This window comes from Catharus ustulatus, chromosome 3 (genome assembly GCF_009819885.2).
Source record: "Catharus ustulatus isolate bCatUst1 chromosome 3, bCatUst1.pri.v2, whole genome shotgun sequence".
NCBI lineage: Eukaryota > Metazoa > Chordata > Aves > Passeriformes > Turdidae > Catharus > Catharus ustulatus.
This window is the reverse complement of record NC_046223.1, coordinates 97,992,226-98,017,427: the sequence shown is the minus strand read 5'-3', so window position 1 is coordinate 98,017,427 and position 25,202 is coordinate 97,992,226. Positions and strand designations below refer to the sequence as shown.

At 37.5% G+C, this 25,202-nt stretch overlaps 1 protein-coding gene across 17 annotated transcripts in view; it reads left to right on the top strand.

Moving 5' to 3' along the window:
* The window catches only part of DLGAP2 (DLG associated protein 2), a 465,971-nt gene that overhangs the window by 334,601 nt on the left and 106,168 nt on the right, over positions 1-25,202 (top strand). For 12 of the 17 annotated variants that reach the window (XM_033054084.2, XM_033054073.2, XM_033054072.2 and 9 more), the window contains one exon: positions 22,979-23,044. The exons of the other annotated variants lie outside the window; for them this stretch is intronic. In XM_033054084.2, coding sequence (XP_032909975.1) covers positions 22,979-23,044 — 66 coding nt within the window. The remainder of the gene's footprint in view (positions 1-22,978; positions 23,045-25,202) is intronic. 17 annotated transcript variants of the gene reach the window in all.

Below are 25,202 nucleotides of genomic sequence, written 5' to 3'. Positions count from 1 at the left end.
CAGAATAAGGATTTGAACCCTCTTTCTTTCAGAACATATTCAATTATGAGCAAACGTGAACTTCACGAGTCACACAAGATTAATGGCTACAGAAAAGGAGACTCACACAGAAAGTTTCTGAGACCTTTTTCATCTTAGGAGGTTTCAATGTTATGTTTCTATTAGAGAAAAAAAAAGGCCAGAAGGAAAACCAGAAGAAAGAACTGGAGGATGAATTTTTGAATATTATGTGATGTAGTGTAGATTGCCTTTACCTCCATGTTAATGGTTTTCACAAGTCAACACTATTTTTGATGAAAAGTAAAAAAGAAAATCTCATAAAAAGTTGGGAGGAGAGAGAGAAAACTGCTTCATTTCTTTAGTAATGGTTGGCAGCAGCTGTAGCACAGCTGAGTTCTTATAAGTGTAGTGGGAAAAAGCTACACCATTAATGGTAATTTATCTTATGTTGTTCTCCAGGCTCTGACTATTATCTAAGTGCTTTGTGCCAAATGTAATAAAATGTCCAGATTTCTCATTATAGAAAGCATAAATTGCTGAAAGCAAATATATTATGAGGGAAACTGTCAATACCATAATTGTGCACTCCTGTCACTAAATGGCAGAAAATATATATATTTATGAATATGCTAACCCTCTAGACCATTTAGTGGTAGAATAACTGGAAGAGTGTGCACTGAGGATGTTTTATTCTTTTTGTCATTTTTATGGCTACATAGCCTATAGAGATTACACATTGCAATATATTCTAAAAACATTATAAGTAGGTCAGGATGCCCTGTGTGCCCAGTAGAAGTCAGACACTTGTAATACAATCATTTTAGAAATTACAAAATTATTTGAGCAATAAATTAACTAGCAATTCAAGGGAAATGAAAATCAGTGGATGTAAGCTGGGTTTTTGTTAAAAATATTAAGTCAGCTGGTTTTACTGATGAAATACATGCTTCTCATATGTAAATCTTCTGAATGATTCTGGCTAAGGTCATTTTAGGAGTTTAATAGTATAAGTAGCTAGTTCTCACATGTTTAATTTGAAATGTTATTTATTGTAAAAATAATTGATATTTTAACAAAAGTATTGTATGTTATGAATTAATAACTTGTGTTTTGTTATCTTCAACAGGAGTAGTTCCTAATTATAAGAGTTAAAACAACCAATCTGACTATTCCCATTTTAGGGTTGTTTATGAAAACCATGATGCAATTTTCATGTATTAAATAAAATGATGCGTCAGAAATAAAATTTTCCCAAATAGGAAGTCTTGAGAAGATGTAGATAGGATAGAAAGGAGGAAAGTGGAAACAGAGAAGATGAAAGGGATGACCTTCAAGTTCTTCTTGGCCACTTGCCAGTCAATCAGTTCTATGTTACTCAAGTTACTTTCCTAGTGACCAGAAAGGAATTTGGGATGGAAGGCCTGAAAAAGAGAAACCAGGGTTTCCATCCTCAGCAAAAGGGAGAGAGGGGAATGTGAAACATAGAAGGTATACACCAAGAACGTTGGGTGCTTCCCAGCTCTCTGTGGATACTCCATCTATCTGTATGCTAGAAGGACCTGTCTTATCCAAGCTCTTTATCCTGGACATCAATGGGATCTGGAATATGGTCCAGTTCCAGTCTTAAATGAGACACACAGCTTAGCTGGCCTATGCACCCCAATCTGCCAGGCCTAAAAGTTAGCCAAGATGCTGGAACAGAGAAGAAGGAATAAGAGTTAATGTTCAAATTAAAACCGGAATTTCTTCATTTATCATTTGGTTCTTTAGCTTCACTTGCAATTTTTGAAATCAAGAAAATTCCTCTGTTTTTCTCATGTCCTTATGTTTAGAATGACCTTAGGTAATGCTGGCAAGCATTAGAACAGAGCTCAGTTCAGAACTAAAGTGTCAAATATATGTACCTACAGACAAAGATGACTAGATGTCTAAGCTCCCATGACATTCATTAAAGTTCTCATCAGTGGGGTCTCAGTTCACCATACAGAGCCCACTTAAGTATGTGACAGCTCAGATGCTTAGCACATATGTAGACATCTTCATTAATATGTAGCTATTATGGGTGAATTAAATCTCACCTATAATACCGTAATAAAAGCATAACAAATTATAGCCAGACTTTTATAATATTTGGTGAGATGGCTGTAAAATTTGTTCTGTTTAACATTGCTGAATGGGGTAGGTGTTGTGTCTACATCTATGTAGAAACACGCCCTGGAATAGTGCCAGGAAATGAAACCATGTGGCATGATATAAACTACATTTTGTTGGAAAATCTGTCAGCCTCCAAAATATGCCTGTGCACATGGATGTGAGCATGAAAAGTGCTGGAAATGGCAGGGATCTCTACATCTCCCGGGAACATTCTGATCTCACATCACCGCTGAAACCCCTTTAGGATGTGGGTGCTCGGTGGCATGAGCAAAAAACATGCAGCAGACCAATCTAACAGTTTATCCACATCTACACACCAGAGCTGGGGGACATTCCTGGGAGTTGTTTCATTTATTAGTGTACTTATAGCTTGTTAGTAGTACTTCTCATCTATATATCTATATATTTTCTTTTAAACCCAGCATGATCCAGCTGGACTGAAAGAGTGTTACAATGCTGTGAATAAAATATAGCAGCTTGGTTAAAAATGAAGGAAAAAAAAAATCCATAAACATCAATCCAAGAAATCAAGAAATAAGATACACATCACTTTGTTTACAGCTTCCATCCACAGCTTATGATAACACAGTAATTGGTACAGCAATGCAACATTTCTTGGATTTTCTAGAAATGCACACAGAACAAGTGGAATGGGAAGGTAAATGGTGCCATGGAAACAGAATTTAGATACTGCCCTGAGCAGAATGGTAGTGTAGTGTAGGACTAACAAAAGGATGTATAATGATTATGTTAAATACGGTCTAAATGCAAGTGAATCTTACATGCAAATCGAAGATAATACATTTATGTTTGGCTATTTTACACTTCCCCCCCAAAAAAATCTATCTCACAGGACAGTGAATTATGAGATTTTTATTCTGTAGTGCCATGCCTACAGACTTTTAGAGGTAACAGATATACTTTGTATTTGAATGCATTCACAAGTCACGTTTTTCATTGTTTTCACTGTAGAAATAATACAGTTAGCTCTACGTGTGTTGGAAATCTCTCTCATCATTGACTTCAGTACAAACTTAAATTATGACAGCGGATAAAAGAAAAAATGAAACTTGAGTCGCCTTGTGCAGACAGCCTAGTCCAAGGAAAACCTCTCTAGCTTTTGTAGTAAAATTTGGATTAGGCAAATAGCAATGTTTTTCTTTAATACTTGTCTTAAACATTCACTTGAAATTACTTCCATTTAAATTAAAAGCAGATCTTTTTTTCTTATTACATTCTTTTTTGCCATGCACATTACCTTCTTCTTCAAGTATTGCTGAATTGTTGCACCTACCACAAGATTTTGGCATCTGTGTGCTGAATCTAGTCTTTACAATGTGCAGTGTCTATTATGTCTTTCTGCTTGGAAATTATCCACCCAGCTATTCTGATCTATAAATAACAACATTCTGGTAAAATGAAATACTGTATCAGAAATAATTTAACAGGATTTACGTTTCTGTCGCTACTTGTTTTGAATGAGCTGTCACAGTAAGCTGGGATGCCTAGAATGCATGCTTTAGGACCTGGGACATAAAAATTAAGCCAGTTTGGAACTAGTAGTTACTTGGCATTTTATTTTATAACCATCATATTTTTAATCATTATATTTATGAGACTGCAAGCTGGAGAGACCAGGGGAGTGTAAGGACAATGAAATGTCTCAGTTTGTGGGAGCAGCTGATGCCAGGGTCCTGCACAGACAACAAGATGCTGTAGTGAACAGGTGGAAGGATACGCAGCCCTTCTCCCATGAGCCTTGCCCATTCCACTCCATGTCAGCACTGCTCTCAGTGGGGCCATTGCAGCCACTTTGGCAAGGAAGAGCTGAATAAACTCAGAGACAGAAACTCATGAGCCGTCTTTGATGAGTCCAGCTGTATTTCGCTTTACGGAGATTGAACAGCTGAGGCAGAAAGCCTCTTGCCCAAAGTTTCAAATCAGACCAGCAGCAAAAATCAATAATTAGGACCCACAAGTTCTTTATTCACAGCTTTCTTCCATTTGCCCAGATGATACCACTTCACCATTCCTTTATAATTTTTCTTTTTTTCCCCCAGAAATTTAACTGTAATTGTGAATTTTAATTCATCTTTGAAAGGCCCTTTGAAAAGCCAGGGCACGAGAGCCTCAACATGCATTGGAAAGCATGGTCAATGGTACTAACTTGTCTCTTGAAAACTGAAAATAGACTATTGAATTCCATTTTGTGTATTAAATGAAATATTTATCACAAGAAATTTAGGGAAAAGGATTTGAAAGGTCAAATTTTTCATTATGGTCTAGCAGCAGAAAGGACAACACAGATCTTCAGAGAAAAGCTAAGGTAAAAATATCACTTTATTCTTAACCTTGACATGTAGACTCTTCATTTAATTCAGCAAACTGCATCCTTTTGATACTCAATCTCTTATCCATTTGACATTCATCCATAAGAGCAATGCTTCACAATTTCTATGTATTGTTTTTCCTTTCATTAATTCTTCCACACTTCAGATGTGCTCTTTCTGCATGCTCTGAAGTAGTTCTGTGAAAGTAATATCTTTGAAGAGGGAATTGTGTGGCTTTTTCCACTCTCTGATTAATTGTAAACAGGTGATTTCCTTTTAAAAAATGTGTGAATCTCCCCCTCATTTTTGCCTGATAAAATTTAAAACATTTTCTGAAACCTTCAGGTGCTCAATCTACAGCCCATGGGCTGGGGAAAAAGCCTGGAGAACATCTTTTGCAGCTTTCTGATTTCTCAGCCATGCATAATTGAGCCTTGACATTTTCTATGCATTTCAGACTCAGTCTTTGTTGTGTTTGACTCCTGTCCACCCTTTCCATGCAATTTGGTCAATCTCATATTTGTTTTTAGGAATGAAGGAACTGCTTATCATGAATGAAGACTTTTTTATCATTATTTTTTTTATTATTATTATTTTTCCTATAAGACTTTGTCGTTTGACTTGCTCTTGTTATCCATAGAGAGCTAATACCTCAAGTCTGGCATCCAGCCATTTTTACACAGAATGGAGATGGTATGTACTGCAAACATAACACCTTAAGAAAAGGAAAAAATGAGATGGTCAAAAGATGGTCAGAAAAGGGAGAGACAAGTTGCAGGTATTTTAGTAAAGTGCAGTCTGTAGGAATTAATAAAAATGCCATACTAGTAGGGAAAAGAGAAAAAAGGAAATTAATAAAAAGTTTTGCAAACTGAGCATATTAAATCTAATTTAGATTTAAATTTTGATGCACAATGACAGAAAGTTGGATGTAAGCATTTTGTTATAGCAGAAACAGGCTCCAAGAACATAGTGATTCAGATTAAGGAATATTCTGAAAACTACTCTGAAATCTAAGAATGCAACAAGAGAAAGTATTTTTTGTCTGGTGAGTAATTTATAGTGCAGAATATTATCTCCATAATATATTTTTCAATGGATTTGTTACTTGGAAAACAATTTAAGCAAAGTTTTACATTTGAAAAACTGTCTTCTGGGCTTTATTTTGTTTTGTTTTTCTCACAAGGTTGGCTTTGCATAGACAAAGCAAGACATTTGGCATTTGAAGACAGAAACCTCAGGACTCCAGCCTTGTGAACTAGGCTATTTTTATTGCTAATGATTAAAATCAGAAAAACAAAAAGTTAGTGTTAGCACTTTGAAACCCACACAGACTCACAAATTCATATTAATTCATCAAGAAGAAGCTGTTGGCAATTGAAAAAATGACAGGTTCATTTTGACCAAAGATGGGGCTTTATATACCAGGTACAATAGTGACGTTGAAAGATACCTGAAACTTAAAAGTAATGGAGAAAAAAATTATTTAGAGTGAAGAGGTAAACTGATGTCCCATGAAAACACCGAGTTACCACGTATCAGATTCTGTGGATTAACAACACAGGAATTAGCTAGGCTTGTATTAGTTTCATTTAAAGATATCCTTACTAGTATTCAGCATTATTCTCAAATTTGTTTTTCTATTTATTCACCTTTCTGTTTCCTTTCAGACAAAATTTGGTTTGTTGGGGTTTTTTTTCCCCTCAGGAGGTGCTTTTTCTTCCCCTTTTGTTTCCCAACAGAATACATTTTTTGGACATGTAAAATCTGTAACTGCACCTAGGAATAAAAGTTCACTTCATGAAGGATATTGTTATTCCTTTAAATTCTAGTTCAATATAAAACCCTCTAAATTTTGAATTCTTCAGCTAGCAAAATGCCACCATATTGGGCACTTCCTGACAAAGAGCTAAAAACTGCTCAGCAAGGTCTCTGGGCTGCAGCTGTGCTCCTAGAGAATAGAGGAAGCTTCCAAAGGAGAGGGAATTTATTTCCCTTGCTGAACTATGGTGAAGCTTTGTTGCAATCAAAATATCTTCATATAATGTCTTGACTCCAGGGAACAGGAGTCAGAAAATGCTGGATGTTTTCTGAGCAGCACTAATGTTAACAAGATTTCTTTTGGTTTTCCCTCTTTTCTTTTTGAAAGTGCTTGATTGATATGAACTCTTTCTCATCTGCTCAAGAACTGTCTTTTACTTTCTAAAGACGATTCAAACAAATGTTGGCCTTCACCCACTTCCACAAATCAGAAGTATTAATATTTTTCTCACCTGTGGTATATACATAAGAAGCTGTTGTAATAAACATAGCGAATTTTAGGGGATGTTGATACATCTTGTTATAGGACACTCCAAATGATGAAATAAATAGCTGTAACATTAGTGGAAAGAAAAAATGTAGCATTTATAGCGATGAGAAAATCTTGAATATGTTTAGATAAATAATCTCTGATACAAAAAATGCTCTTTAAATGCCAGAATATGTTAATTACTTGCAATTTAATAAGAAAATTAATTAAGGAACAGCACAAGTACAAAGTAAGAATGCCTATTGCTTTTCTCAGCAGATAATTGACAGCTTTGAAATCCTAATTAAAGCCAAGCTTGAGACACACAAGGCTATTATAGGACCTATTATTTCAGGAGAGGTGAGTTTTTGGCACATACTGGAAAAAAACAATCATCTTCATAAAAAAAACACCAAGAGTAATCTGCAGCCATAAGAAAAAAAATTGGTGTTAAAAAAAATACTGAAGAACGAAATTAAGGAGGTAGTATATGAAGTGAAATCCCAGCAATAAAAGGAGTAGTTAGGATCCTGAAGGATTTCTGCAATTATCTTCTCTCTCTACATTTTGACTTCATGTCCGTGGAAAAAGAAGATTGAACAAAATATATCATGTATTAATATGATTTTCAAACAATAGAAGAAATATATTGTTGGCTAAAAATGTTTGGACTGGTAGTGGGAAAGACAGAAAGAAAATGTTGTTAGCTGTGAGAAAGGCTGTTAGGATCAGGGAGTCAAATATAATCTATAGTGTCTTGTCTTAAACATTTCAGACAGGAAGGATTCTAGTAATCCCTTATAAACTCCTGCTTACTATGTTGGGTAAAGAGTTTTCCAGTTTGTTCTTGGCAAGCAGGCAGTAGGTTTCTACCACTATACCTGTAAAATTTACTTCTAATTATCTGATGTATCATGATATGAGGAAGTTTTATTTTTCATCCTGATGTCCCTTATGTAGATGTATCATATTCTTCCTAATTGTGGTCAAATGGATAGGAAAATAGGCAAGAGTGGAAGCAACCAAAGAAAACATCAGTGTCTACTTTTAAAACTTTTATAGAGTTTATAACACATGACATAATTGAAACAGTAGAATAAAAAACCTACAGAATTTTTATAAAGTATAGACTGAAACATTGAAATTACTTTTATTCATACTTTCATATATTCTGTATAGTTTTAGATGCATCTTCAGGGCAAATCTGATTCCTGTAAATGGAAATAGATATATATGCCAATTACTGATGTTTTTTAAATTCAATATGTATAGACAGTGCAGTCCTAAGTTGCCACTCTATTTGCATACCCATTTGTTTACTATTATTACTATTATTTATTTACTATAGTGGTAGATTAGAGAGTCTGTTTCAAGAATTGTGTATATTGTCACAATATTTATTTATCAGTTACATGAATCACGATCTATGCAAGAGACATCTGTATCTTCCTATGCAGGGCACCCAAACCTTTTTATCTTTGTTGCTTTTATTATGTTGCATTTTTCATCCTTGAAGCCATTTGCATTCTTAAAAAAAATAAAAGACCAGGATGAAAAATTCTATGGCTGCAATTTCCAGGTGTCCTAAGCTCCATTTGAGGGTTTTGCTGTCCCAGATTGTGGACTTTTTTTTGTTAACTGTTTTCAGTAAAATAATTATTCTAATAAGTATTAGAAATACTAATACTATCATATTACTAGGAATAACCATTATAATCTAGTATTAATTACTTATTTCATTACTTTTATGTTAAATCTAGCATTGTAGCATTAGGAGACCATGAACTGAGCAATGCAGCAATGAGATTTTGTAAATTTAAGAGAATAATATTTATAATCTTTAATTCTAAGATGATCAAATGAGAGGAAAAAATACTATGACACAGATTGAGCAGCAATTTACAGATATCATGCTAGTTCTCTGTCAGGGAGTTCTTTTAATGGAGGTTTTTCTTGTTATTTACAACTTTTGATTGGAGTTTTGAGAAGAAAGCTGTTTCCAGCTGGGAAACTAAACCTAAGGGAACAGCTGGAGATATTTTAGAGTCCCCTGGGTCTACCCAGTGCTGTGTCCACGTGTCCAGATCATAAGGAGTATAACTTAATGAATTGTGAAGGAAACCCTGTCATGCTGTCCTGGACAGCATTATTCATGGACAGGTATTTATCCTGCCCTCAAGTGTGATTTCCTTTAATTAGTTCAGCAGGCTGGCTGATGTGTTTAGCTCCAGTACTGATGGCAACGAGGCTGCTGCTGCTCAGTCTCCAGTTAAGTTTTTACAGGACTCAGTGTCTATTCTTGGTGCTGAAGGCCTGAGTTGCTATTGCTTAGCAACTGGTGATTTCTAGCCAGATTAAAGTTTTGTGTCCTGTAGTGATTCTTAATAAGAAGGCATACGATCTTGAGCAAGTGTGTTCATGGATGTGAGAACACAGGGCTGAATACGGATAAGCACACATCAGCATGCGGGAGATGGCAAACTACTGGAATGAGCACAGGATAGCACAGGAGGCCCTGCTCTCACTGCCTCGAAGATGTAGCAAAATTCAGGGTGGGGGAGAGGGTATTTGAGCATAACTTTATGGGATTTTGTATCAGTGAAAATCAGTTGTAGTTATTGCCATAGCCACAAACATCCTTCCTCTTCCTCCTTCATTGGGCTGACATGAAGAAAGCAAGCTTCATCCCAGACAGACCCAGCAGAAACGGAAACCTTTATGTTTTGGCATGGTGAATCATCCTCCCTCTGTCTTAACAAGCATCTAACCATTTAAATTAGTTTAAATAGGTCCAATAAAAAACCTAGAAAATATCAAATCCAGAACACCACCATAATTTGAGTGGTTGATCAAAGGGAGGGACTTGTTTTCTAACACCAAATCTGACCCAGATAAAGTAACAGCTGGCAGCTGCTTCTTTTATGCTGAATCAATGTCAAAATTAGCAAGTTCTTCCAAGATTTCCTTCTCTCTTTGGCTGGAAGAGGAAACCATTAAAATTGATACATTCCTGCAAAGAAATTTAGATCTCAAGGAGTCGGTATTTTCTAAGAATGGGAATAATAAGTGAAAAAGAAAGAAAAATAATAAAACCCCCAGAAACACTCTCCCCCAAAAATTTACTTATCCATCAAGGAAAAAGTCAAGAAAAATTCCTCAGGAAATCCAAAAGGAAGAGATGCATAAGGCATGCTCAGAGGCTACAGTTGTACACAGAGTACAACTATCAGTGCTGCCATAGGTGATTATCTGCACAGATGTGATGGGAGATGATTCTACATATAAGAAATGAGGGTGCAGCAGTGAAATTTAACCCATTAAATGCTTTCAGTAGTGGAACTGATGGTTAGAAAGTCAATGATATATATTTCTTGTCAGTATGGTATATTTTTGCTTATTTTATTTTTAGCTGTCACTTTTACACAGTCATATTCTTTCTGCCACCTTTAAATACATGGTGTGCTTTCAGTGCCTTTGCCATTTTCCTTTGGACTGACTCCAAATAAAGTTAAACCAACGGAAGGTCTTGTATGAAGAGACTCTATAATTTGACTCAAATTAGCTTTTTGCTCAGAGGCCAGAGAATGAATACAAAAAATAATATTACTTTCAAAATAAAGTCATTAGTAATCATTAAAGCAGCAGCCAAATGCAGACAGTATTACAGCTGCATTAAAAAAATGGAAGTGGAAGTCAAACATTACTACTAATCACTGCCATTGTCCTGAAAGAGCAGAAATTAAGCACTGATTTAAACCCATTTTAAATCCCATTACTGAGAGACTAAATTACTAAAATTGTAGAGGCCTTACTCATGGATTTCCATAGAACAAAACCATCTTTGCATTCTTAAAACTCACAAGCATCCTTAAGCGCTACCAGAATGACAGGATAGGAACTACATCCAGTTTCATGGGTGAGTAATGGGTACATGGAAGCAAGGTTCCTAGTACTGTCTTTGATGAACTGATGTGACTTGGCTGATGGGGTAAGAAGCTGACAGGTTATTTTATTCCACTTGCCCTTTCATTCTGAGACAACAGAGAAGAGGTGACAGTTTTGTCATGATGGCACACCTCTCTTGTGGGAATTCACAGAATTTGCTAATTCATTTTCTGCCTAGGAGATTGTCACTACCAGCCTGGGCTTGATATAAGCATTGCATCAGAAATTAAAGTCTCACTATTCCTTTCTTTTGGTGCCCCTATTTATCGCCTTGAATAAGCAAAGATATGGAGAAGCAAAATGAGCCTAACACTAATAATTTGGTTTCCATTTGTAATTTGAGCTTGAAGACCCTTCTACAAGCCTTTCTCCTCCTTCTCTTGAAAATGCAGCCATAGCTGAAATATTGCATGACTGTATGTAACATCCCAGCAAATGTTTATGGATGTCCTGTTAGAGTAAGGTTGTGGTAAAAATGGATTGCAATTAAAAGATCCTATGTTCAAGGTACTGTAACTGCCCAAAAGTAACTGTAAACAGAATGATGTGTTATTTCCTATATGTTTTGTGTCTGTGATGGACAGATCAAAGTGAGGGCCTTGCCACTCTAGTGTGTTGCAGTTGTTTATTAGAGTCACCATATGTCTGCTGACCCTTGGTGACTGAACTTCTTTACACTGTACTACTGGCAGATATGATCTAATTCCAAATACTTTTACCTTACAGGCTATGGTTTAACTGATTTGGCTTACCTTTCAGGCAGATGGATAGTTACTTCTGCTGCTATTATTCAACTCTTTTTTTTGTTAAAATTTTCAGTTGTGTGAGTTCTTCCAAAGAGCAAGTTGGATGTATTTCTGACCATGTATTGTTGCCAGGGCAGAAAAAGGCCAGGTGAACATCTGTGCAGAGTGCCTTTAGTGCCTTGCAGATACAGGAGCAGAAAGAGTCCATGTGCATAATGTCACTGACCTTGGCTCTGCAGGGGTATTTGCCCACACACAGACCTCAAAGACAAATTCTTGTAGTGAGCAACGTCTGGAAACTATTTTACTTTGTGACTCAAGTAGGACTAGCAGCACTTATATGTGGAAGAAATTTAGGTTGTACCTCTGCCAGCATAGCAGCTACAAACATAACCACAGCTAGTGAGGTGACCTGAACAAATAGACCTTTGCTGAGAGAAAATATTTGTGTTCAGTTTCTCAGTTTCCTTTTAAGTAATCGTGACAGCCTGGCTTAATGTCATTTTGCTTTAGGCCCTCATTTGAGGATGGAGGTGACGAGACTGGCAACCCAGCACTTTCCTTAGTCCCTGGAGAAATGGGCTGGACAGAGACCAGTCTGGAGCTGCTCACTCCTCCACACCAAGGGGAGGCAGGCAAGGATGACCAGGCTCCCCAGATGCTTCAATGAAAAGCCCATCCTTGAGAAATTAAATGAAAATTTCGTCTCTTGATGAGATCAGTACAGTGAACTTTAAGACTAGGAACTGGCCAAGCATCTGTACACCTTCTGCAACACCCTAAATATTTATTCTGCCCGTACCACAACAGACAGCTTATCATTTTGCTTTCCATTTTCACTGGCCACACAGAGAATTGAATGTCCTTCAACTTCATTTCTGTTTGTGTCATAGGGAAAATCCCAATAACCCAGCAGCTGCACAGGTTGTAATTGAATGTCACAGCCAACAAACAGAAAGGTTCACCTCAGCCCCATTGTAATTTGAAATTCCCTATTGGTTTTAAAATGTAATGAGTCAGTGTGTCTGTGTATCCTAAGCAATCACAGAAATATCTGCTATATATTACACAATTTCTAGAGCAACTAGAGAGGACCCAAGGAGGGTTGCACCCGCTGTGCAGTGTTAAACAAATGCATTAGTGAGAAAGCTCTCTGTGGTGAGGTAGTTGGCAAAATCCTTTTCTTTGTAAAGCACAACCTTTCTGAAACTGTTTATGAGTCAGTTCCAAACAAATTCCTTCTTCAAATAAAAATGCAGGGGAAAAAAAGAGGTTTTCAATTGTTGCAGCATGCTATTTTGACATTTTTAGAAGTTTCATTTTTCTGCCTTGAATATGTGCTGCCTGACATCTCTTTTAACTTGTGAAAAAGGATAAACTGTATGAAATTAATTTGAAAATATAGATGTTTCTTTCATTTTAGATTATCACTGAACAATTTGATTAATTTTAAGTTATTTTTAAGCTGTAATTTTATAATCTGCAGCTGAAAATTGCTGTGGGAATGAGAAGGAACAATTCTTTGGTTTTTCTAAATATTTGCAGTGCTCCATTAAAGACCTGGTGGTACAAATAACTCAGGAAAGCACATAGTTGGGACTATGCATGCATCATGCACAAAATCTTCAGGTGACCTTCAACCTGTGCCATATTACTTGTACCTCAGTCATATTAAGACTGTGGATGGAAGAAATAGATTTAAAAGAAAAAAAGAAAGAGGAGAATTAAAAGGAGAAATAAGAAAAAATAAATCATATCTATGAAAATGATGGAAAAGAGAGGCATACGGGACAAGGGAAAGATGAGAGAGATGGAAGAAAGTAGATGAGAGAGTAAATCTCACATTACATTTGCATAGGGATGGTGAGGGAGGAACTAATAACCAATTGCTGGAAAATGCATTAACTCTGAGCTACGGAGCATAACTTCAGCAGCAACCACAGGATGATGAAAACATAGGGCAAAGAAATGAGGCATCCTGATCCATCAGTCTGCCTGCTACAGCTGCTCCAGACCCATGATTCTTTCTAGGAAGAAAACTTGTTCTGGTTATTGCAATTTTTGAGAGAGAAAAAAAGCTCGTTTATAGGTACCGCATTTCATATCTGCTTAAATTGCCAAAAGGAAGCTGCATATTATATAATATGTAATCATATTTGCTAAATAAAAAACCCCACCAGCTGTCAATCTCACCACCACCTCATTTAGGTGTTCACAGAAATCCTCACCAAAATTGTCTTGTGTAGGAATGAATATATTTGAGCCCTCCCTCTGCTCTCTGTTAACCTTACACGTAGAGAAAACCACATGCACATCCTGTCTCCAGCTCTCTATAGAGCTTCATCATCTGATGTCAAAGGCCTCATTGAGAGGTTTCACAGCTGCAGATACTAATAGCTATTTTCAGTTTTCAGTGGAACTGCTGACTTTGCCCTCACCTCCCATTGGGGTCAAAGGTTTTCCATGCTAAATGTCTCCTAGCATGGTAGATCAGTGTAACAAATGCAGTTGTTCTCTAATGTTAAAATATTTTATTTATTGAATATTTGAAAGACAGGGACATTGCTCAGACCTTTTGCCCCACCATAAAATGAATCTGTAAAATCAGAATGACATGACCTTCTTGTAATAATTGTTGTATATCTGGTTGTGGTTTTTACCAAAGAGTAAAGCAAAATATAGTGAGACTATCCAGTTTTAACCTGCCAATGGAAAGGTTACAAAACCCATGTTCTGTCAACATAGTTTTGTATTAGAGATTTCAGCAATTTTTAAGGAAAGTCTTAAATAAATGCCTTTTCTAAAAGTGATTATGAAATATATTGAAAAGGCTTATTTCATCTATAGTGGGTTTTTTTCTAAATTACTTTTCATTTCCATGCAAAAGATAGAAAGATCACTATGATCAAAGAAAAATATCTTGTTTCTTCATCAAAAACCAGTGCAATTCAGGGACAAATTTTATGTACAGTAATTTCACGAATACAAGCCGCAGCAATTTGACAAAAATTTTGGTGGAAACCCGGAAGTGCGGCTAATAGTCGGGGGCGGCTAATATGTGAATAATTTTCTGACATTTACAACCCCAGACGTGCCAGCCAGGGCGCCGAGCCAAGCACCTGCCAGTAAAAACCGGCATTTCGCAATTGTTACAGTGTTACTCTGTTACCCTGGCTCCCTGCAGGCAGCACGGGGGGCGGGGAGAGAGGTGGGAGAGCTCTCTTCTTCCCTCCTCTGCCGCAGCCCAGGGGAGAGATGGGGGGACTCCGCGCTGCCATTGCTGTGGCTTGGGGAGGAGGAAGGGGGCTCTGCCCCTGCCCTCCGCCACCGCGGCGGGAGCGGGGCGCGCTCTCCGTGCCCGGCCGGCGCCGCGCCGCGAGTGGGGCTGGGGCGAGCGAACCCAGAGGCGGCGGCCAGCCCCGAGTGGCACCACCGAGCTGGGCCACCTGGCCCCGTCAGCAGCCCCTAGCAGGCCGAGCCTGCACAGCCTTAGTTGAGCCAGTAAACCCCTCGCCATGCCGCGGTTCTGTTAGTATTTGGCAACTTTGTTGCACGCGGGTCCTCGCTGCGAACAACAGAGCAGCTTATATTCAGGTGCGGCTTATTTATGGACAAAGAACAAAATAGTTGCCAATACCCAGAGATGCGGCTTATACTCAGTGCGGCTTGTATTCGTGAATTTACTGTATTTTTAGGAGAGGTGTAAGTCAAGTTTTCTGACTTGTATACTCCTCTCTCACTACTGGACTTTGTCCTACATTTTGCTCTGGCATTCTTCCTCACTTTTGACTCTCTTAAGTATGTTTCCATGTAATTTCTGCAGGTATTTTAATAGACTTGGTGAGCATTTTACTTCTCTGACAGGATAGTTAAGCCTTCACAGCTGGGCCAAATCCTCCTGTGCTCCTGACAAGCATTTTCTATTTCCTCTCTGCCAAGGTCCAAGACAGACTTCTTGGACCTCTTCAGTTGTCCACTGTGAGGTAGCTGAGAGTCTTTCCAAGAGCTGGCACAGTGGGTGGAAGAGGAAACTGTACCAAAGGAAATTGTTGTGGTTTACCTGCTTAAAGAAATATAATGGATTCTGAAGAGCTGTAGGGAGAACTAGAGATTTTTCTGGGGTATCCAGAACTACTGGGTTCACAGGATGTGGGTTATAATTCACAATAATGAGATATTATATTTTTTAATATTCCCACTTTTTATTATAGAATATTTGGGATTCCTTTCACAGAGCCTGAAAACCAATAAAGGGCAAATAGCCTGTTCAGAGCTTGACATAGTCATTCAGCCATGAAAAATCTGGGAAGAAGGAACTTTTAGGAATTTCATAGACTGAAGCACATCACACAGAGCCAAGTTTGAACACAATGTCTTATCACTGAGTTACTTTTTTTCTTGGCAATCACTTGTTAATTTTGATATGAGAAGATAGAGTTATTTAATGGAATTATGAATGAAAATGTTAGAATGACTGAAAAGTAACTCTACTTTAAGATTTCACAGCATCATCCAACATGTTTTTGCATTTAGTGCTTTGAGTGAGGAAGGGAAGATGAACTTGTAGATTTCTATGGAACCGTGCAAAGGAAGAGACTGCGATGGAAAAGGGACTGGAACTGAGTTATTTGTTCTGTTTTGTCTCTGATTTTCATAGCTGATGTTGTTTTTGTTTGTCTTATATTAGTAAAAAACTGTTATTCCTAAACCCATATCTTTGCCTGAGAGCCCCTTAATTTCCAAATTATAATAAATTGGAGGGAGGGGATTTTTGCTCTCCATTTCAGGAGGAGCTCCTGCCTTTTTCTTGGCAGTGCCTGGCCTCCAAACCAGGACAAGGGTAAAAGGGATAAGGCAGCTCAGAAAGTCTTCCAAGGAGCAAAATTACCCTGGCTGGCTCAGGAGAGGCTGCTGTGGGAATTAAAGCTTTCCAGGGTGATCATCATAATATTGCCAAGGCAACCTGTGTTTTGTGGATGATTTTCAGCTGCCAAAAGCTGGGAGGTAGGAGTTCGTGTGCCAAGACCAAGATGATCCCTGACATCCCTTCTGTGGTCTCCTGCAATATATTTTATTTTATTCTTTTTCCAAGGTAGAATCTGGGGGAGACAGACGGCTTCCTTTCCCTGATTTATTAGGCTGGCTACTCTCTCCAAAAACTGACACCTGAGTTCATAGTCCTGCTGTCTGCAACCATACTGTATAAAAGTGGAAAGGCTGGATGAAAGCAAGAGAATGGGAATTCCTCAGTCCTGATTTTCAGGGGGTGCGAAGGATGGTTTGTTTTAAGAGTTTTGTAAATAAAAGGCTGGGATACTTCCATATTTATTAGTGCAATATATATGAGATGTTTGTGTTTGGAAAGCCAAACAAATTGTCTCTCTTGGGCAAAACTTAGTATGACTAATAAATTCTCTAAGTTATGAAAAGGGCATATGAAAATATTAAAAATAAAATAGAAAAAAATCAGAGAACCACACCATACCACTGTAAAAAAACAAAAACAAAAACAAAAACATTCTTTAAAGCCATTTTAATTTCTGGCTGCTGTGTCTGAAAATGGCATGGCAGAGCAACAAAAATGTACAGAGAAGAGTGAAAAGCATAATTAAAATATTAGAATAGCTCTGCCATAATAAAACACTAAGCAGATTGATTCTTTGGTTTGGAAAAGGGAGGACTAAGGGAGGGATATGGTCTGCACAATTATAAATTATATACACATAGTGAGTAGAGCTCAATGATCCATTATTTTTCACAACCAAAGAACTAGAGGACCCTAATTTAATTATCAGGCATCCTGATAAACAAACAAAAAGGAAATTTTTTTTTCAAATAAAGCATAATTAAATTGTGAGGTGAATTGGTACAGGATGCAGTGGAGGCTATCAGTATAAATGGGCTCAGAGAAGATTAGATAAATCCATAGAGGATAGACCCATTGGTGACTATTAAAAATGATGGTCTAGATTAAACTTCTGTTTCAGGAAGTCCCTTAAGTGCTGGTTGCAGGAAGTTGGAAAGGTCTTTTAGGCAATCTATATATTTGTCCTGTTTCTAGCAATATCCTTTTGGGCCAGTGCTTGAACCAGCATACTGAAATGAAAAGATCTATGCTGAATTCATCATAAACATTTCTGTGTTTGTGTGTGGGGGGGTGTGTGAGAGAGAGAGAAAAATAACCACAAGAAAAAAGGAGACTGTGATGAGAAAAGCAAGAACAACTTAATTAAAAAATTACTTCCTCTTACTGTTAATACTTTTCACACAGGCCTCTTGCAAAGGAAAACTTCAGTAACCCTAAATCTGCTACTATCAGCTTTAATTTTCATTTCAATCAGAGTTTCCCCAGCCCTGCTGTCCTTCTGTGTATTTGTTGCTTATCAGCATGCTATGAGAACAATGCATGAGAATATTGTATTTGACAATACTGCCACCTGGGCTACATCTGTAGTAAATTAAACAGTGCCAGGACAATGCCCAACAAATAGGAATTCGCAAATAGGAATTATTTGCAATGCTGCTCAAACAGGTCCCTGTGTTAGTCTTACACTTGGCCAACTAATTTTCTCTGTCCCAAATAATTCCCAGGCTTTACTAGGGAATGAGCATGAGCAAGGTATCATTCTCCATCACAGTTTGGATGGATCCAACCTGTTCTTCTTGAAGATATGGCTAGAGCATGCCAGTTGACTTATGGCTGGAGGAGGAGCCTTCACCATGCCTAGTTTGCTTTATAGATTCAATATAAAGATTGGATGTAACCTCTTGAGGATTGGGTGAGGAAAGGAATAGGTTTTCTAGAGGTGTTGGGGAAGTCCAAACCAATCCAATTAGCAGGAGGGGCGAGGAGTCCACAACATCTCCCAGGCATGCAGACATTTGGTTGTTTCCCTGAGGTCAGGACCAGTTCTCAGTTCTCTTCTCATGACATACATTGAGCAGTCTGGGGATGTCTTTGGCCAGGGTGAAAGGAAACCTGCAGGAAAGGCTTTGGTTGCATAGCAGGACTTGAGGTAAGGAGATCTGTCTTCTAGATCTTTAAGTTTCCCTAGTCTAGTAGAGGTGATTTTGTTTCCTCACATTATGGAGTGATGTGGTGAGTGTCCCATATTCATCCTCTGGACACATTCTGTCATTATGTGATTGAATGAAATTCCAGCTGCAGTTTAATTCAGACATTTTTAGGGCTGTGTTTTCTCTCATTTGTTGCCAGACTTATAATACCAGGCACTATATAAAAACTGGAAAACAACAGCTGCCGTAGAGAGCTTGCAGGCTGAAAGAAAAGAGCACAGTGGGAAAAAAATAATGCAAGGTCCAGAGCAGGCCAATAATAAATAAATCAAAATCCTATGAACTAAGTCCAACATCAGTTCTAGTTCAGTCTTACTTTTATATTGTGATGGAGAAGGTAATTAATTGATTATAAGTCTTGTTGATGTGAACCTTTTGAAGTATGTGGGCAACAAGTCCAGTGACAATGGGGCTTATTTTTTGGATGGATATGTTATAAAAGAAGTAAAATTAAGAAATGGAAACAGCATGCCTGGTTATTACGGGTAGAATGAATGTATGAAAAATGAAGGCCAACAAAAAGTCGAGACTTTGCAGGTGAAGAAAGAGAATTTAAACTGATAGATCAGTTTCAGAGAGCAGACAGAGGTTAAAGCTGAGATGACAAAATTTGAAGGATGGACAGAGCGATTATTCATCCCTGCCACAACACATACCCTTGACCAGATTTGGCCCATGCCAAGCAGTGCTTTCCTAGAGAGCATTTCCTTAGCAGGGTATGGAACAGCACAAGCCAGGCCACACTCCTGACACACATCCAGCCTGTAGTGGGGACAAAAGCTGTGCCAGCTTGTTCTTGGGCACTCCTCTGTGTCATTTCCCTCTGTACATGCAGTAGCTTCAGGGCTGAATGAGCTGTCTGGATGTGTCAAGCTGGTTCCAACTCAGCAATATCTCCTGGCATTTCCAAGCTTAAGTCTGGGAAACTTCAGCTGTGACAAGTTCCTATCACAGTTTTGAGTGTCATCTGTGCAGTGTTGCACTGGAATGAATGGCAGATACATCACATATTTAAAAAGGAAAATGAGATACTATATGTAAGTGATAGTTTGTGCTCTCCTACTTATGCAGATCACAGCATCATTTTACTATACATTGAGCTTTCACAGAAGCAAATTTGTCTGCATTTTAGAGCCTTTCATTTTTTGTCAATTTTTTGAGCCCTGTTGAGAGTGAAGACTTTTCCTGCTATGTTTTAGTTTCAGGTTCAGAGCAAGAGTGTTGCTTCCTATTTAGACCTGTCTGGGATGCAGTAGTTTGTATACTGATGTGTCCTTTGTGTGTGAAATGTGTTCCATATATTGTTGGAAAATGTATATTGTAAATCATCCTATTTTCATAATCTCTTTGTTTTCAATCCATTGCTCTTTAAGAATGCCATGCTAAGAACACAACTTTCTTCTATGTCCAGTGGTGTAGAATGTTCTACCAGCAGGCAGCAAAGGGCAAGCTGAGGCCATGTATATCTATGAGACAGAGAAGGTGAATGACATGAAATGAATGCACTCATTCTCTGACACTTGCATTTCAGAGTGGGAATGCTGTGATAATCTGCCTGACTCCATTACTGTGACACATGAAGTGCTCATGAATGCTGTGTCTTCATGAATGAAGGCCATGATTTTCATTTTTATGGGCAATAATAAAAATGGCAATTTCTAGGTAAAATTTAAACTGAAGAAACAAAGGCCATGCATGCCTGATGCTGAAGGAATAATATGAGTTTGGAGTACAGTTAAATCTCATACAAAGATCATCTGTGTAATACTGCTGGAGCCACCAAGACTCTAGATTAATTTATGCTTCATAAGTGCAGAACACAAAAATTGAATCTCCTCAAGGGCTGAAATTACAAAAGCCTTTTGAAAAGAACAGAAATTATGAAATAGTGATGTGAATACATACTTATAAAATATAAAGAACTAAGAAGTCCTCATAATTAGGAAGTAAACTAATCACTAAGACCTACTCATAACCTCATAAAGATTCATAAACCTAAGGGAATGACAAAGAAATTCCAAGTTCCTTTGAAATAGCTGCAATTGACCCTATATATGACAGCATATAGCTCCTCTGCAGGAAGGACATTATATCTCTTTGTTCTCTCTATAGATTTTTCTAGACAACAGGCTCACTGACATTAACAAATGTAGTACAGCTACAAGAAAGAAATTAATTTTAATTCTCATTCTAATGGGAAATTGAGACAGAAAGAGATTAAGTGGATTGTTCAAATCTGTACAGGAATGCTTACAGCAAAATCAGAATCTGGCTTACAGATCTCATTGCATGACCTTTCCCTTTAATTTTGGAAGAGAACATTTGTCTTCTCTTTTTTTTTCCTCAAACACTTCACACCCCTAAATGTTTAGTCTTGATTAGCCTACTCCTAGCATCTTAGTCTAGTTTTGGACAGATTTGTTTTATGATGCTGATTTCTTGAAAGGGAAAATAATGTTATGCATTCATTCTGTATGTGTTTCTGAATATATGTGCATGATAGACCTTTGGAATTGATTAATAGATTTTTCAAAAATATAAAACTATCTTCTTTATTTTCAAGTCAGCAGTAAGATCTCCTACTTACTTCCAAGACTGTAAAGGATCCTTCTGAATATTTTTGTTATAACTTTCATTACTTAAAACTGATTCCTTTGCAGCCACATTAGAGGACAAGCATATGAGTTATACAATATAGGCAGATCATGTGAGCAAAGTCTCCATGGAAACTGCCTAATTTGTGCTTTTATTTAATTAGAGTTGTCCATTACCTCTCCAAATTAAGTTTAATTTAAATTCATATGCCAGTCATTTTTTAAATTGTGTATGACTTTTCATCCATCACTTACTGAGATCTCTCGTAGGCTGTATTTTAGCAGACTGAGTTTATTTAACAATTGAGTTTATAAACAGGATGTTTATTTGACAGCTCGGCTTATCCAACATTCTTAACATCCTTGGAACTAATTTTCCAGGCAGTATCTGTGCTATACAACTTATTGTTACCAATTAGATATTCTTAACCTCAGAAATTGTCAAAAATCTCAGAACAAATGCTTGAGAGATCCACATGAGTATACTCACTCATTTTGCTTGCTGTGAGATAATTGGGAAAAAATCAGAGTACGAATAAAAAGTGTAACCAAGACCAAGAAATATGCAAAATGCATGTGCTTGTTAAATGGAGCATTGAAACAGGCAAAACTGTGTGTCTCTTGTAAGCTGCACCACAAAAACAAGCTGGTCTCACTGAGGTACTCTTAAGAAAAGTCTGAGTTGGTTTGACCTTACAGAAAGGTCTGCCTGAGGGTATGATAGCATGAACTGATGTGAGTTATTTGGAAGAAAAACATAGTTTGCAATACCTGATTTTATCTTTCTTTCAAGAGCTGCTGGTTGAATGTACAGTGGGAGGATATTAAGTACTCCATTGTTTCCCAGCTCTTCTGGGGTGTCTTGTAGCATACACAGATGATAAAAAAGAGGAGAGTGGAAGGCTGTGTATGCTCAATAATTCCCACCCACCTGAGACACCAGCAAATATGGAGAATAGGGAAAAATATAAAAAACATTAAAAATGTAGTATTGAGTAAATACATGAAACATATTGCTGACATATTTTGTATTGTAATGTATGCATTCTGAAGCAAATCTTGCATCTCATGGAATTGTTACTGACCCAGTTTTCCATTTGCAGCTCCATTATAAGCATATCTAGACTAGGTGCCTGATGCAAAATTAGTTTATATGCCAGCATGACAAGAGGGCAATGCAGAGGCAACAAACTGGAGCTCTGAAAGGGATATAAGCAAGGTAGCTCAGAGCTGCACTCAGGGCATTCACATGGCTTCTGCATTCATGCAGCATATACATATCATCCAAGTTTAAATACTCTTTCAGAATTACAGAAGTTATCTCTGGAAAAAAATTAAATGCTAATGATAGGAAAAAGTCATCATCACAGCATTATCATAGTTTACAATGGCAGAATTGAAATGTTTGTGTATAAAAGTTAATAGAAGTGGCCTGAGAATCATGTGTGGGAAGTGCTAGAGGTGCAACTGGAGAACCAACAATAAGGATTCTTCTGGAATAATTACATGAAGGCTAAAAGGGAAAACAATTTAAATATTGGAAAGAACAATGTAAAAGATGTTGCAAAAAAGGCATTTATGAATATTATGACACTAGTGATTTGAAAATGTCTAGCAAAATTAAAATAATCATAATTAATAATATTGCTAATAGAAGAACACTTGAAAAACTGGCAAAGGGATAGGTACTGCAGATAATAGCAACTCAGCAGCTTCACATTAACAGAGGTCCTGAAAGGTAATACGTGTCACTTAGTGGATTTAAAAACAAGTGGAGAGTTATGTCTGGATGGAGAAAAATATCAGAGTAATTAAATAGCTACTTTGTTTCTGTCTTTTCAGAAGAAGAGGGTGGCGATCTGCTCAAGTCGAGCTTCAGTTTTCCAGGGACGCCAGAGGAGGAGCTAGGTACAGATGCATCTCTCAGATTCCTGGTACTGCTTGTGCAGCCCGAGCTGTGCGGGGCTGGGGCACAGAGGCTGCTCTGGGGCACAGCCTCGCCCCTGGCACCGCGGGGTGTCAGTGACAGTGGCCAAAAACCTCTCAGTCACATCCTTCTGGGCGTTCCTCACCTGCTCCGTAAGGTGAATGCAAAGGAAAATCATCAGGTCTGAGTAACACTCAGGCAACCGAGAATTCAAAAGAAGGCGTTCAAGGAAATTGCCAACCTTCCTTCTTTTGTGGTTTTCTCCTTGTCTTACTTTTTATAGAACATCCTAAATGCAGACAGAGTTTTCAGTGTTACCTTTTCAATTTAAAAAAATAACAGAAGCAAGAAGAAATCAGAAACTCTTAAAGCCCATGAGGGAAAACCTGATACTTGTGTCTTACAAAGCTAGTACTAAAGTGTCCCACTGGCTTCAGTTTTATACATTCAGATTGTGATAAATTGAGTTTGTGTTCCTGGAATTTCATACTCAGATTGTCCCTGGTTTATGTGAAATCCATCAAAATTTTGATTTATATGCAATTACAATTTATATGCAATGTGGTTATTTTTAGAAAAGCAATATAAGAAGTGGTTTCTATGTGTTTGCTGCTTAAAGCTCCCTTTATTCAACATGAGCTTACTTACATTTCAGAAGTCATGTAAAGTAATTTTTCTTTTCGTGCATATGCTCAAGTTAATATATTGCAACAGTTTATTTTTTGCTATTAGGATATTGTTGTAGTTGACAAGAATATTATAAACTCTTGCCCTGACCGTGTTATTACCCGCTGGTAGGAAGATGAATTATAGTTGATGTGTTAAGGAAAGCTACCTAAGCAGTTAGAACAAGGAGCATGAATTCAGACAGGTTATGTCCCTGTGTTTAGCTAATCTCTTAGAAGAGGATTGTCTCAAACAAGTAGTGTTTACCACTCAGTTACACTTAAATCAGGGAATGTAACAAATGTTCAATGTAAAAATATCTGTATTGGACTTTTTTAGTCACTTAACATTCCAAAACAAGTGAAAAGAAGCTACAGGATACATTCCAAAGATTAGACAGAATAATGTGTTAAGGAAGAGACTGAGGAAGCCTCAGGCAGTTTCTGTCTTAATCAAAGTGGTGTAAAAGGGAAGATATCATTAAACATGAGGCTTCCTAGGAATCTCACAAGTGAATCCTATGGAGGAGTCATGAAATGAACAAGTCTCGCAGCCTTCTTGGACATTTTTGTCCAAGACTTCTTGGAGTTTTCCACCCTGCTGTCCCATTTTACTGCACAGGAAGGAGTTCAGATGCCCTGGGTTAGAATTCATCTCATCTGAGAGCTGGAAAGTATTTCAGATGTAGATGTCTAGACTGTAGGTTTTGGGACTTCATTTAGAGTCAATGAAGAGTGATAGACTTTTCTGGGACATAGCAGGTTTGGCCTACTTTAGAAGCTTAATGAAGAGTGAGGTAAGTCATGATTTAGAAGTACGTCAAAATTGTTCTCCTTCCCACTTGTTTGAGAAAGAGCTGCAGGATTTCTGGAGCCAGAGTAAATGACATACAAGTCAATAATATTAAACATCAGGTGTCTGTAGGAGCAAGGACCCTCTTACAAAATAGGTAATCAAAGATTAACACAAATCTTTCCTTACTCCTAAACTTTGTCCTTATTACAGTCCTCTGAAAATAAGTACCAGAGATTGCTAGATTATACATGGGAAGAGGGGGATGGCTTTAATATTTTCAGAAGAAAATCCTGCCCTTCTCACAGGACCTAATTATCAACCTGGAGATGGTGAAAGTAAGTGGACTGGGTATCATCAGTAATATAAAAACATATGATATCCCCTTCTCCCCTAAAGAGTATCACTGAAATTTGAAAGACTTTTTTAAAAATTGTGGGATAGTTAAATTCTGTGGAGACAAGCTCTGCAGTTACAGCTATGGTAATGTGCTACACCTCTACAGATTGATAGGACACATCAGTCTTTCTGTCTTTGCCCCAGTGTTATGTTCTGTCACTTGAAGATTTGTGTTCAAACCAATTAACTGGATATATAACATAAGTGAAAAAACTGCAAGCACATCTTTCTTAGTCTTCAATTTTTCTTGCTTTTGCGCATGTATGAAGTTAATTATTTTTT